This window comes from Gymnogyps californianus, chromosome 2 (assembly GCF_018139145.2).
Source record: "Gymnogyps californianus isolate 813 chromosome 2, ASM1813914v2, whole genome shotgun sequence".
Lineage (NCBI taxonomy): Eukaryota > Metazoa > Chordata > Aves > Accipitriformes > Cathartidae > Gymnogyps > Gymnogyps californianus.
Window position 1 is genome coordinate 109,858,974 of NC_059472.1, and position 15,542 is coordinate 109,874,515.

A 15,542-nucleotide genomic window follows, 5' to 3' on the forward strand; every position below is an offset into this window, starting at 1 on the left:
GGAGGTAGCTTAGTCCCTTCTGGTAGATTCAGCTGTCAATATCACAGCCAGTTTCTGAACCAGCTGTTCAAAAACACTTCCAACAAGCTCAGCTTCCTGCTGTTCTGCTGAATTAAGACCCAATTTTCAGAAATTCCTTCTTGGAAACTGTGTTGCATATGCTCTCCTCAGGAGATGACTCTTTCTCTCCCTGCTCCTCAAGGTCTGAACCTTACAAGTTTAGAGCCAACTTTTTGGCTTTGAATACTATCCATCTTCCTCAAATTGGTTTGTGTTACTTTGGCAGCATACACCTTCCCAGGACTTTCATGCAAAGGGGAAGCAGGGCAGGGCTGGTGAGCTCAAGTGAACTGGTTATTCCTTGGCAACAGGGTAGGGTCAGAAAGATTTAGTTACAACATGCCACACTTTTTTTTTTTAATAATATTTCTACTGTCCAGAAGTTAAAGGGAGGACGAACAGATCTGGTATGATTTTAGCCCATAGGTAATTCCCTCAAACATGAAAACAGCCTGTTGATAACATTAAAAGAATATTCAAATTGAAAATATTGCACTCTCCAGATTTGCAGCCATGATACACAAAACAGTTTTCTTTCCTAAATGTCAGCTCTCACTTTTCAAAATGCAATGAATAGGGTTATAGGGAGAATTCTTTGTCTGGCCCATAGTCCTATAAATTCTAATTAAGACCAACATCATTCATCAGACAACTGTCAGTTTCATAACTCAACATCATTATATCACTATAATGATATATCACCAGGGACTTCAAAACAGCAACACGCTCATTAAACAACAGAAAGTAGCATAAGCAGCAAATTTACCCTATGGCATGTCTTTCCAAGAGGCGTTGAACTGGCATAGAGAGTTTTCCCAGGAAACGCTTGATGATCGGTCGGCTCTTCGCAAATTTGTCTTTAACTTCTATTTCCAGGACATCCGTGGGCAGGGAGACAAAGCTGAATTGCTGCAATAAAGGAAGAGCACAGAACATGAAGCTGGTGGCTGGGCCACAACACCACACAGTTGCTAGTGGCTTATTGACCTGTGTAAGTCTCTGGCTTTTTCACAGGACAGAAACAGTCCTCAGACCCCAAGGCATAGGCCTGCAAAATAAAAAGAGCTTGGCCTCAAAACAGGCAGGTGAAAGCACCCTATATGGACTGTGTAATGCTGCAGAATCAGGCCTGAAGAATGCACAAATTTCATTTATTCATGTCATGGTAGCATCCAGCCTAAACAAGGCTTGCCAATGGTAAGGACAGTACCCCTACAGAAATCTAATGAACTCTGCCCTAGCAATGATTATTGATCTAAATGTAATTGCACAGATTATAGGTTCCCCCCCCCCCAAGTTCTAAAAACTAAATAGCTGCATGTAAGTACAACTGAACTGGCAGCCTGAAGAGTTTAGTCAGCATTTCCCTCCAAGTGAAATTAGTCCTCTTTACATTTGACTGGCTATTTGTGGTACTTCAGCTGAGACACACCTCAGGAATTGAGAAGTATCTAGTGAGGTGAAGGACACATGATCACAGTTTTCAGATACATCTTGAAATCTCTCCCTTTCTTGCTAATCCCTGCCCCAACTCAAAAAGGAAAAACTGAAAATCTTGTTTATCTGGATCCTGATCTGGTTCACAGCACGGTCCCACAGAAGGTAAGCCACAGCACAGGCTACCAGAACAAACGATACTGGGGAAGATAGGAATGGCACCATCTAAAACTGTTGTTGTTGCCAAGCGCTTCGAAACATGGGACCACCACCTCAGTCGATCTGGTTTTAAGAACATCTATCTTTATTTGTAAGTAATATTTCAATAAGCTTTTAGAGACTGCGTGCATGCAAACGTGAGGTAGGAACAAGGAGGGTGATATTTTAGGTTGTAGCAGCAAGGAAGTCCATCTGTACAGCTTCCAGGCATAGGAGCATTAGGGCACCTGGAGATGTTGGGATCTCCCCCCACAGGGAAACCAAAGCTCTATTTAGGAATAATAGTGAAAATCAAATATATTAGATAACTTGGCCTTGCTTGCTCCTAGACTGGCTAAATTCAGTACAGACTTGGAACTGGTGATACAGGTCACTGAATCATTTTTCCAAACAGATCTGCTACTACTAGAATATCATCAATCAAAAAAAGCACATCTCTGCTGTGGTGTGCAATAGTAGGAAAACTGTAAGACTGCTGTTCACCTAACTGAAAGGTCAGTATTGAACTGGAAGACAACTTCTGTAGTAACTGAGTATTGAGATGGATGAAAGGATTTTCTAGCTTTCCCGCCACCAAAAACAATCTTCACAACAGAATCATGCTCTGGGTTATCGAGGCCTGGAGTTAAGCCCTAAATTGCTTGCTCTGTTGAATCATGATCTAATTTTCAGAAATGCTTAGTTCGAACAGCTTCAAGTGAAACCAGTTGAGTGGGATATTCTGTTAATCAGGCCCTGCACAAATGCAAATAATCAGAGAAATACAATTCAAATAACAGCTAAAGTGTTATTTTCTTCTCATTTTCTTCTACATCTTTGCAACAGGTTACCAAAGATGATAAACCCAACAAAGGAGAGAACATTAGTTCCCCATGTTTATTGAAAGTTGCCTTTTAAAAATAAGTTGTATTACCATTACTGTTTCACCTGCTAAAAACCTTGGGTAACTGCCACTTCATGACACTTACAAGGAAAGCAGAAGGTGGGAATTAACTTTTAACTGAATGAGGTTATTGTAAAATACAGCAATTTGCCATTTAATGAATTCTCCATTATTATGCTGTTGACACCCATATTGTGAAAAAGTCTCTGTGGGGTAAAGCATGCACACACACACAGGTAAAGACTGATCTGTTCATAAGTGGAAAGTAAAACGTAGGTTAATGATCTGCACCTTCCTATGTTATTAATATTTTGTCTTGTGGTACAACTCTGAAGCAAATCAGAATCTGCATGGACATTTGTTTCCATAATATCAGGTGGAACCAAGCCTGCCAGTTCCTTCCTTGCACAAGAAACACATTGACATTTTTCCAGAGTAATTATTGGCACCTGAGCAGAGAGTATGGATGCATGGAGCAAGGTGTGTTGGAATTAACCAAAGGAAATGTCCTTTTTTCCTCAAACAGCTGTGCCTCTTGGACATACAAATGCCGGGATATTCCATACAATTTGTAAAATCAAATTGTGTTCTGATTTCACTACCTGCCAACCATGTTGCATTTGGGGATACATGAGACTGCCTTCTAGCGCTTTGAAACATGAGACCACCACCTCAGTCAGTCTGGTTTTAAGAACATCTATCTTTATTTGTAATATTTCAATAAGCTTTTAGAGACTGCGTGCATGCAAACCTGAGGTAGGAACAAGGAGGGTGATATTTTAGGTTGTAGCAGCAAGGAAGTCCATGTGTACAGCTTCCAAGCATAGGAGCATTAGGGCACCTGGAGATGTTGGGATCTCCCCATAGGGAAAGCAATTATATATATATATTTATATATACAAAGCGCCTATCACCATATTGATAAACATTCTTTGGAACCACTCTGACAGCAAATGCTCTGACTCCCAAATGCTTCTTCTAGGAGAACGTTCTGATGCATAAAAACAGCAGCACCTTGAAAACACAATTAAGCCTTTAAGACCAGAAGTGTCCTGTGGCAGAGCTCAAAGGTTTTGCCATTTGGAAACAACTGCAGTTTGAGATCAAAAGTGAACTCAGTGAAATGGGTTTGGCGACAGCTTGTAAAATAGTGATAATTTTACATAACTCAGTTTTCCGTTATCTAAGCACTTGCTCCTGCTGTTGCTCTCATCTAGTTTAAGCCTTAATGGGCAAGATTTTTCTAAGGCAATCCCTGACTGCGAGTGCCTCAGCCTCAGGCCATCCACACTGAAAAGCCCAAAGGAATCCTTGTTTGCAGAACATGCGGGCCTCTGGCCCTTTGAAAAATGGATCCCAGTGAAACATCTAGGTTTGAGAACTCAAAAACTTATGAATGCATTTTCAAAATTTTTCAAAATTTTCAAAAATCACCAATCACTTTTGAAAACATGTAGGTTCTTGTGATAACTCCAGGCCTCGATAAGGAGGGGCGAGAAAAGGAGGCTATAAGATCACAGCAGAGATAAAAAGTGACTCTTTCAGGATGAGGAAAGTTTGATGTGGCTTCTTACACATGCACACAAACTACACCACTGATAACCAAAAGTGCTGCATTTTAAGAATAAGTCTGCTGCCATTTTTTGATGTTACTATTACAATTTTTACTGTAAGTCCTCCATTATTTGGAACTTTTCTTATTATCACAACTCTTAGTGTTACAGAATTAACTCAGAAATTAAGCTTTCACATTAAAAAGAAGTATAGTGTTCATGGTTGCAGAGAAAAACAAGAATACAAAAACTTCAGTACAATGAGCCCAAATATATTATTTTAAAAAGACTTCTGATTTTTCTGCCAGTCACTCCTTGAAGTCAGATTCTTTTATGTTTTGCAGCTGGCATTGGCTCCTGTGCATTTTTTTTTTTCCCCCACAATCTAAGACAACAATCTTTAAGCTGTATACTTTCATTGGGGCCACAGCTCATTTTGTGGGCTTGTTCACTGGTTGGGTTTTTTTTTTTCCACAAAAATTTAAGTTCCTTGAATCACAACCGTTAGTGCAAACTCTGCAAGACTGGTCAAGAACTTCATGGAACCTGCTGGAATCCAAAGACACTAAACTAAAGTTTACAGTGAGACTAACTGTAGAAGGGTGTACTGAAGTTAACATAAATGGGCTTTTTTCACAGTCAAAGAACAAAGTGAAAACATAATTTCTGGCAGTTTTAAAATTCTGATGGTCTGACCTAACTTTTGAAAAAGTTTTAGCCTCTTCAGCGGTCCACCAAACTTGACAATGGCTGCATAGATGCGGTTTCTGACTTCGTCTGAGGCTTTCTTTGTACTTGAATACAAAAACTCTCAAAGGAAGTCACGGATTTCAACAGAGGTGCAAACTCATCTACCAAAACAGCTATAGTTTCAAGGCTAAAGCCCCACCCATGGAAAAGACTTTGTCTAATGACTGATTATGTATTTATTTGGACAACAGTAGAAAACAGGACACCTGGGAAGAACAATCCACAAAAATTTTAAGTGATGGCTAGAACTTGATCGTTTTACTTGATGACTAACCAAAATTCAAGTAAAATGCATTATATGAAACAGGGGGACAAAAACTCTTACAAGATATCACTGGACACAAAATTTATGTATGATCTAGAGCAGTCAGTGGATGAACGGATAACAAACAAGAAGTTCTCTCTCTATTCTCTGATTAGCCCAAACCAGTAATTACCTACAATGTTGCATTAGTCACAGTGCATTACCCTCCATATCACATCAACTATTGCTTGGTACAAAATGACTCTTAAAACTTCAGATGATACATGGCACAGCACGCTCCACAGAGGAGATGGCAGATTGCCTCAACAAAACTGCCAAGAAATTACCATTAGGAACAACCTGTTTCTCACAGGGTGCCTGGCCCTAGAAACAGTCTCAGACTCCACCTTGTCCATGTAGCATATCAGCTGTCCCCTTGTTTGATTCCTTACCAGCTAGGGATGAGAGGGCTCCTCTTTATAGGTTAGATGTAGATGAGTGGAGATCATGGACACCCTCACAGTGAGGAGCACCACTGGAAGGATGAGGTGGTCAATGAGCTGCCCCTGTATCTGGTCTAGAAGAATCCCAGACTGGAAAACCCCCAGAGTTAGGGGCTTTGGAAGAGAGCGCAGGGAAGCTCTGAGTGCTGAGCTCCAGAGGGGAAGACCTTTTTGTTTTCCTCTAGAAATGTATTAGGACTGTTACAAGAAGTGGTTATCTGTCAGGTGTATTCCTAAAAGGAAGCTACGCGCAGAAAGTCTCTACACAAGGAATGATTGAAGATCCCTGGTATACTGGGGAAAAATAGCACATCATGAGCAGTGGTAAGGAGGCCTTGTGGAGGCTGATGTTTCCTGATCCCTGGAATACATTGGCCATGTCTGCATTAGGAAGATGTGTGGTACAATGTGAGCAGATCTGGAGAGTAAAGCAGCTGGTGCTGTGCACCTGATTACCACCTCCAGACATGTTGCAAGGGTTTTACCATGAAGTAACTCCAGGCTGGTGCCCTGGATTGAACTCCCATTATTGTCTGAAATGTGAGTTCGGTGCACTCCTGAAGCACATCTCTTGGCTTACTTTCCGCTGAGAGTAATTCGGTTCATGTACTTTAAGACTGCTGAGTGGTGTCTTTAGTGGGGAGATCAGGAGATTTGCTTTGAAACTGCTCTCTTGAACAGAACGAAAATACTATTATAGATGGACCCATTGAATTGTTAAGAACCATGATCTATAGAACAAGTTAGTATTTGTATTCTTTTCCCAGTGTCTTCCTCAATTATTTCCTTTTTAGGGTGTTCTTGCATCCCTCTGGAATTACGATGGCTAGTAGGAAACAGAACTGCTCTAGAAGCAAAGCCATTGCATCTCTCTACTTTCTCCACTTCTTTAACCATTTGTCAATGCCCGTCCCACTTGTTAGAGTGGCAGGAGATCCAATGATTGCTTTGTTCCTACACATTTAATGAAAAGAGGCAGTAGGACAGACGAGAGAAACCCTATTAATCCTCACTAAGAGAAAAGCTGCAGCATTATAGCACATCTTATTAGACACTGAAGAATCTGTACCAGGCACAGCTTTAAAATGCCCTAGCCAAAGGAAAAGCTTTAGTTGATATTTTCTCAGGCACCAAAAATCAACAAGCCATAATTAATTATTTCCATAGAAATACAGAGAAGGGAGGGAGAGGGAAGAGCAAAAGCGATATGATGGAGAGAACCACGTCAACATATTAAGTCTTCTTGGGCTAAGCAGTATATCATCAGTTTTGGCTCTGGTCAGTAGTAAGTCATTAGGATTCTCCTCTCATTTACACAGATTTTACACAGCCGCCTCCTGCAGATTCACTCTCAGAGAGACACAAATCAGAATCAAAGCTACCTAGAATCAGCTGACATATTCATACTCTCACACCATCTCAATGACCTAAATGTAAATCTGATTTTACACTATTGCTGCCATCTTCAAGCAAGATCTGAAAACACTGTAGTAAACGCCATTGAAGGAGTTTCAGACAGTAATCTACTCTTCAGTGCCTATTTGCTTCCAGACCCAACAATGGTTTTACAGACACAGATGATTAATTTTCTTAACATGAACAGATCTTGTGGGGGTTTAATGCATGACTTATATATGGCAAAGAATGAAGGCACGTGCTGATGCTGACCTGGCAGAATACATCTGTATCCATTTATAAGATAACAGAACCACTTCCAGAGCTTGACAATAGTTTTCATAGAAAGCCAACTAATGACGATTATTAATTCCCATGTTTTATATTATTTGCATCCCTGAATACGGATAGATCACAGTAATCAGCTCTCAATAACACTATCAAGGAAGTTGTTGAAATGAACAAAGTATGTCCATTAGCACCAATTAGACAAGTTAAGTGCAAGTCAAGTTCTTTAAAAACAGTCACTATAACAACTGGTGAAAGGTAGATAAATTAATACATTGGTGACAGGAAGAATTAGGCTTTTGATTTGGAGTTGAATAAGCAATAGAATTAAAAAGAAAATTTATTTGCGATATCCATCATACCACAGTGACGATACAAGCAGAAGAAAATCTTAAAAGGCTGTAAATTACAATTGATGGATGAAGACAGATTTAGACTTTCCGCTGAATATTTCATTAGTGGGTTTTTAGTTTCAAATACTCCAGTGAAACAATTACACTCTTAATGCACTCGCCACTCTCCATCTGTATTATTCTGCTCCCCATTCAAAAGCCTCCTCTACATATCACTATTGTCCCATACAACACTACTCATACACACAACTGGATAAGCTTGTGGGGAATTCTAGTTTCTTAAACTTACTACAGCACTCCTCAATGATAATACAAAATACTTCAGAGTCAGTAGTGTCAAGCGCAGAGCTCCACTGCTGCCAAAGGCTGGGACATGCCTACATATACTCCAAGAGAGTCCTGGAATTCAGCAGTGACCACAGGGTGCCAGATCCAATGCGGTACCTTATTCTGGCATGGCACAATGTTTTGTTTTTTTTTTTTTTTCTAGAGTAAAATGGGTGCACATAAATACGTGTTGCTGTTCTAAAGTCTGATTCAATCCTTTCTACTGAACTCCTTCAAAGTTGGATAGAGCCTTCAGCAAATTGGCTTTCCAGATTTCTCCCTCAGATTCACTACCTCTCTGTATTGGAAAGAAGGAATAAAAAGTCCTTCCTGTCTATTTAATGTATCCCACAACATTCAGTTACTAGTTTATAGGATCATCATGATGGCTTAGAGAGTTTTGCAAGATTTCTCTTTATTAATGCAAATTTCAGCCCTAAGACATTAGAAATTTAAAAGAACTTCTGGATAAATCAAGTGCAAACACTGCTGAAAGAGTCAGGGTTTTTCTTCATGTCTCACACATTGTCTATGAATTTATTAGCACAGCATAGACTGAAAATATTTGAGGACTCTTATGATCACTAATATACAAGATTAACAAGACTGATAGCCTTCTAGATGCAGAAGTTGCAATTAAAATGCATTTCTAGAAGAGTAACATATTAAAAAAATCTAGACAATTTTTTCACACCATAACCCATTCCTGAAGAAATGGAAGTTGTCTTGGGCTTTCACACTTCAATCATCACCAGATATTCAAACACCTGCAAAATCATAGCTTTTTTGTTAGTCAAACTATGTTTTAACACTTTACCTGCCCATGCATGCAGAAATGTTATACAGTGAAGCTACCACTCACAAGGCTTTACTCAGTCCCAATGACACCTTTGGCAAAACTCATACTGAATTCAGGATCTGGATTTCACTGTGCCTATATTGGATTTACGCTTAGGTGTAAAGGTCTCCAAGTTTCTACAGCAGATTCTTTTGTATTTGCCAGTAGAAGGGGGAAAAAAGGTTATCTAAGTGAAACAACAAATTAGTTCAATCAGTGTGATGTTCCTGTTGCTTTTTTCATTTTGGACTTCTGGTGAAATCATGCAATGATTCTGTGAGGCCATGGTAGGACTGTCAGCATCTAATGCTCTGAATATTAGATCAAAATCAGATCAAATATAACCTGCTTTAGTTTAAATTCATGCTCTTGATTGAAATATATTAAAGTATCTTTAGCAGTTTAACTTTGTTCTGGAAGGATTCACCTTTGATCAAGTATCCCCTGCTTGTATCACTCCAGGTTTCTGCTATATCAGGCAGCACCCATCATATCAGCCAACATAAAGCCTCAAGAGAAGCAGAGAGCTAACATAAACCCCATATTGCATGATCTGGGTACTTTGACAGAGCGTTTCAGTCCCAGTATTGCTGGGTGGTCCAACATGCACCAGTCCAGCATTCATGATCACAGAATCAGTGCCTGAGTGTCCTGGTTTCAGCTGGGACAGAGTTAACTCTCTTCTTAGTAGCTGGTACAGCGCTGGGTTTTGGATTTAGTGTGAAAATAATGTTGATAACACTCCGATGTTTTAGTTGTTGCTAAGTAGCGCTTATTGTAAGCCAAGGATTTTTCAGTTTCCCATGCTCTGCCAGCAAGCAGGTGTGCAAGAAGCTGGGAGGGAGCATAGCCAGGGCAGCTGACCTGAACTAGCCAAAGGGATATTCCATACCATAGAACATCATGCCCAGTATATAAACAGGGGGGAGTTGGCCAGGAGGGGCAGATCGCTGCTCTGGCATTGGTCAGCAGGTGGTGAGCAATTGCATTGTGCATCACTGGTTCCCCCCCCCCCCTTTTTCTTTGTTATATTCCTTTTCATTACTATTATTATATTTCATTATTACTATTGTTAGTATTATATTTTACTTTAGTTATTAAACTGTTCTTATCTCAACCCACAAGTTCTACCTTCTTTCTCGATTCTCCTCCCCATCCCACTGGGAGCAGGGGTGGGGGGCTGGGGGGAGTGAGGGAGCAGCTGCATGGTGCTTGGCTGCTGACTGGGCTTGAACCACAACACTGAGTTACAAATCTGCATCGTAAGAAAAGCAGTTACAAACCAGCGCTCAGACAGTCAGTTGCATTCATGTCATCTTGGCATTCTTGCAGGCAGCATCCAAACCCAATGTTTCTATCACTGACAATGGCCTGCACTACAGAAGCCCTCTCTCCCCAAACCACCTCCCTCTGGCGTTTGAGCCCCTGACTGTTTCCTTCTTCTGATTTTGTGTTGGTAATCTGAAGAGACCAGTTACACGAGAATTTATTCAAGTGCGGTACTTTTGAAAGGTTGTGGGTTATCTGAGGTGCAGAGAATACAAGTTGCATATGTGGAAATACTTTATTCTGTTTATCAGATCTGACACTAACTACTATTTGTTAAGTGCTCTTGCAACAGAGTACTGAACACCTCTGCTTATACACATCAATTAATTCACCAGTGAAATGCAGCTATCTTCAGAGTGATAAAGCAGCCACCCAAAACATTATTTTGTGCCTCAGCTATAATTTAACAGTATTTGTAAAGGCTGAGGCAAAGAAACAAACAGCAAAGCCGCAGGGAGTTGAGATCATTTTTACCCTAGTATTGGGCTCCCACTGTAAGGCAATCTACTCTTCCAGAGCTAGAATTATCGGAGTTGAAATTCAATGTGTCATTTAACAGATGACACTTCCTACTACTTTAAATATGCTGGATGGTTGCAACAGCCAATTTTTATAGTCATCTCACTGGCCATTCCTTGAGGGTCTCTATCCACTTGCTAGTAAATGAACAAAAACTGAAGAAGCAGTTAGCTCAAACTGCCACAGTTCAGAAAGAAATACCATAAATAAGTCTAAGGGAAATTCCAGAGGCCTGAAGTATTTTATCTGCAAAACCATCGCGAGAATTTCCGAACCAGCTGGAGGTATGTGAACTACTTTTTAAACCACTTTGCTTTGTTGCTTATGATCCCCAATGATCTCTATTGCTTGTCTGAACTATCTATCACTTTACTGCTTGCTGACAAATGAAATCTTCTTAAAGGAGCTTTTTCCAAAGAATGTGACATCAGACACATTGTCTCAATATGAAACAAGATAGGAATAGTGTAATTATTTTTCTAGTATCAACATTAGAAGAGATACTGTCAACATTCACCCTTCTCAACTCTACTAGATGTACAGAAGATTTGCGAAGTGGGCACTTCCTTCTGAGATTTCCTTTGCATTTTACCTCTAATCAGCATGATAGGACAACTCACCCACTACGCTCTTGCAACTGTGTGGACTGCCAGCACAATGTCTGCTTAACCTTGGGGTTTAAAGTCAAACTGTCCAGTGGCATGTGGTTTCCAGGAACTCATTTATTTCATTTAACAGTACAGATGTTGCTGAAGAATGCACCAGTTTGAAAGTAGAGCCAGGAGTAAGAAAACAAGCAGGACCATTAACCTTGATTCAGCAACAAGTTCCCTGTCTGAAGACACTTATTGTTATTATGTTATTATTTTTATTATGTTATTATATGTTACTATTTTTATTTTCTGCAGCTGCCTACTTCTCCTCATTGACCCTGTAGGGGCCTAGGCACCATCAGTAGCTAGTGTGGATCTCCCCCAAAGTACTTAACACTTGTCATCATTACACATGGCAATAGTCAGCACTTTGGCTTAGCAGAATATAATCTTATGCTTCTGTGAGCATGTGAAAACATACAGAAACATCACAAAATGATGCCTCTCTACCAGCAGAAGATACCACCTGGGCTTTAACCTGTCTCAGTGAACAATTCTCAGTGTGAGGGCTCTTTCACCTCACACAGAGCCCTGCTGCGAGTGTCAGTGTCACATGCTACTCCTCAATTAGTAAGAAATGTCCATTTCCTTATGTCCTCTTGTACAAAGTATTGCAAAACAAAGCAATGGAAGAACAGCTTTAAGTCAGGATAACTTGTGCTGAACAGTATTTGAACAGCCTGTGAAATGAAGATGATCATCAATATTACGTGAGACAGATGAAAAATTGCCTGAGGTATCATGGTGCTACCAGAGTGTTCCTACAAATGCAGGTGGTTACTATGTAAATAGAACAACCTGGTAAGTATACGGGAGAATACCAGAATGAATTAATGTAAGCAAACGAGTCATCTCTCAATCTGTAGGACTTTATTTTGGTGTTGAGGCCATACAAAATTGAGTCAACTCTTTCACTTCTGAATTTGCTCAAGGGAAATCAAGAACTTATATAAAGATCCCAGTCTGCAGCTATTTCTATAGTTTTATTTCCCTATTCCAGATTTTTTCAAGTTTAGCAGCCAAAACAAATTAGATATGTCATTCAAATAAAAAAACCCCAACAAAACCCAAACATCTGGCTTCTATTTACATGTAGTGACAGAGAACCTTAGGAAAGAATCACCCTTCTGAAATAATATATTGCCTAAAAATACTTTTTTGGGAAAACAACTAGTGACTGATCTGTTTAATAAAGTGGCTATGATTCCTCAATATTTTTCACTTCATATATTCACATCCATCAGTAAAAAGGGTGGACAGAAGAATGGCTACCACCACGATTCAGCAACAGTTTGCAGTCTTCCTTCTCCCCTTGTCCCATAAAGGGACAAAGTTGAAGAAAATCAGGCCTAGGGTCTTCTGTACAATAGAAACCAATGTGGGTTTTCAGTAACAAAACAAAGACTTCAGACTAGCTGATGCGCATAGACTGCAACACAAATGCACGCAGTTAAACATCTCAACATCAGCTGAAGAGAATACAGAGAATACATGTTGAATGACAGCTCGGCTGTTTTAGACTCCTTAGCCACTAACAGGCCAACAATAGAAAGGGAGCAGCAGTGTGCAATCAAGAAAACCAGGGGGCTAAACAGAGAAGCTGGAAGCCAGCTGTGCTCTTTTGCTATCCAATGTCCATAATTAGGCCATTTCATTGTTTTTCCTTTTCTCACTGCCAAACTCCACTGGAAAAGAAATGTCAGCCCACAAACTCAGCCATCCCACATGGCCTGAGAAGACACCCTTGACATTTTATCAGGGCCACATTCTTACTCTTTGGTTATTTTATCCTCCAGCAGTGCAAAAGGACCTTGAAGTGAGAACAAGTTACATTGGCTGGGGGTTATCTTTGTCAAGAGAAGACTTCTGACCAGTATTGAGTGCTTTAACAAGCCTATTCTCAGTCTCCATTAGCACAGCTGCCACAGCCCTCTTTGGATAAGGACAGCCTGTGTGCCACCTCAGCAGTTAACTCTGGCTGATACAGAATGGTGGGACCACATTCATATCCTGTGTCCTCCCTTTGAGTGTCAACTCCTGGCATCCATGCTTGCTGCCAGCTCCCACAATCACACGTACTGAGTGTGACACACATACAGCAAGTTTCCCCTTCATGCCTGCCTGCCTCTAGGCCTGTGTCTTATGCACTTTACTGAAAGATTTCTGCCAACTCCCTGATCCTCCTTGTCAGTTCCAGCTCCTCAGCTTGACCTGGGACCCCTCAGCCAGATACAACTGATGCTTGGAGGCACAGAGAAGTTACAGCTTGGTGGATGCCTCACGACAGGGCCTTCCACTTAATTGAGTCCTGTTAGAAGGCATTTTTCTCAACTAGTTTCAAGATTGTCCCCCCCGGCCCCTGCCATATAACCTGCCCCAGGCCATATAACCTGCCCCACATAGGCTCACCTGTCACATAACCTGATGTGGTACCTAGTTTCTTGAACATCCTCCTCCAGGTAGGAGTATTCAGTGACATTTCTGCTGTCTTTTTTCCCCACTCACACTTCCATGTCTATGCAGTTTGACCTAATTATCCCTAAACTACTTTACAATTTGCATTTTAATTTGAATAAATCTATTTAGTCTATTTATTTACTTTTACTCTTTCCTGCAGTGGAGATATTGGTCTGACAGAGAACACCAGTAAATCACACCCATTATGTCAGGCTCCTTTAATTCGAAAGAGATTCCTTATTCTTTGTTGCCTGTTGCCATTTCGCATGTAATTTAAAAACAGCAGGCAGCAATTGAACTCTCAGATCTCATTAATACCTACTAAGCCCTTCCAACAAGAAGCAGCAGACTAGAGAGTATTTCTTCAAGGTGATGGGCAAATGTGCCAAAGTTGCCTTTAATTTATATTGCCCCTGATGCTTTTCAATCACATAGATTTTTTTTTTTTTTAGTTGCATGCTATACTTGTTCTGCTCTATAGAATGTCTCCTCTCTGTGTAAGCACACTATGGCAATCTAGCAGCAGCCTTTCACACTATCCAAGTTTATTTTTCAATTCTGTTTTATGCCTGCCTTCAATAATTAACAACTTTGTTAATTACATCCACAAAGTACAACCCATACTGAAAGTTTTAATGTAACATTCATCTTTGTAGCTAATTAAGCCTTTTGCATTAAGACAAGAAGTCATGAAATACATCAAGCACAGTTAGGTCAACAACTATTCAGCCAAGAAAGGAGAAGGGGAAAAAAAAAAAAAAAAGAGGGATACTGCTAGAGTAATTTCCATGTTTTAAGAAAAGTCTCAGCTCAACACTCAAACTTCTTACCTCTCCTTGCCAGATTGGGTTAACAGTATTACACATGATCTTAGATCTGTTCTCCTGTCCATGATGAGGAAGCGCTGGGAAGATGCTATGTTTTCCAGGCTGGATCGAAATCTTCAGATAAGGATCTGGATTGAAGAACATTCCTTTCTTCAGACCAAAAGCCTGGAAATCTGAAAAGAAGGTAAATAACCTGATTATTTTTCACATTCTAGGTAGCTCTCTGGGATGTTAGGAAAAGCATATGGGAAACTGGTAATGAATTCAAATAATATGGCAGGAATATGAAAAAAAACTCACTATGTTTCTTGTGAGGTAATGTAAAGCCAAACCATAATGATCTTGTGATTTAGGATTTACAAACGATTACATAATGAATTGCAAATTTTACAACCTGATTGTGAAGTTGCATAAATCAATATTTATGCAACTTAAGTGATCTGCTGATTTTTCTAAGGAGCTAAGCACTTGTTCAGCCTAACTCCAGTGGCAGAACTACTCTGAAAAAGAGGTCCATTCATTTAATCACATAGACATGGCATTTGTACCCAACGTATGTCACTTCTTCTAGGTATCAATTTTATCTTCCTATGAACCTTAGCTTTTAGACCACTTTTTTCTACACAACAAGTCATTTTACATTTTTTCCACTTTAAAACTTTTCCTTCCCTGCATGGGTTAACTTTATCTGTAGTAACTTAGGAAAACTCGTGTATACAACGTCCAAATTTTAAGCAGAGCTTTCTAGCTGCAGAACTCCCAGTGAGCGTAATATGAGCCATGCAGACAAAAAATCCCCAGGCACTTATTTCAAAATTTACTTATAACGTTCTGAAGACAGACACAAAGTCCATTACGATTTGTCCCTGTGAAGCCAATGAAATGCAAACCCATCTACTGGTATATC

General features: G+C 40.0%; 1 protein-coding gene across 3 annotated transcripts in view; it reads right to left on the reverse strand.

Annotated features, from left to right (window-relative positions):
• The window catches only part of HECW1 (HECT, C2 and WW domain containing E3 ubiquitin protein ligase 1), a 300,542-nt gene that overhangs the window by 76,504 nt on the left and 208,496 nt on the right, over nt 1-15,542 (reverse strand). For all 3 annotated transcript variants that reach the window (XM_050891206.1, XM_050891205.1, XM_050891207.1), the window contains exons 6-7: nt 14,639-14,808; nt 827-969 (exon numbers count right to left, since the gene is read on the reverse strand). In XM_050891206.1, the coding sequence (XP_050747163.1) occupies nt 827-969; nt 14,639-14,808 (313 nt within the window). The remainder of the gene's footprint in view (nt 1-826; nt 970-14,638; nt 14,809-15,542) is intronic.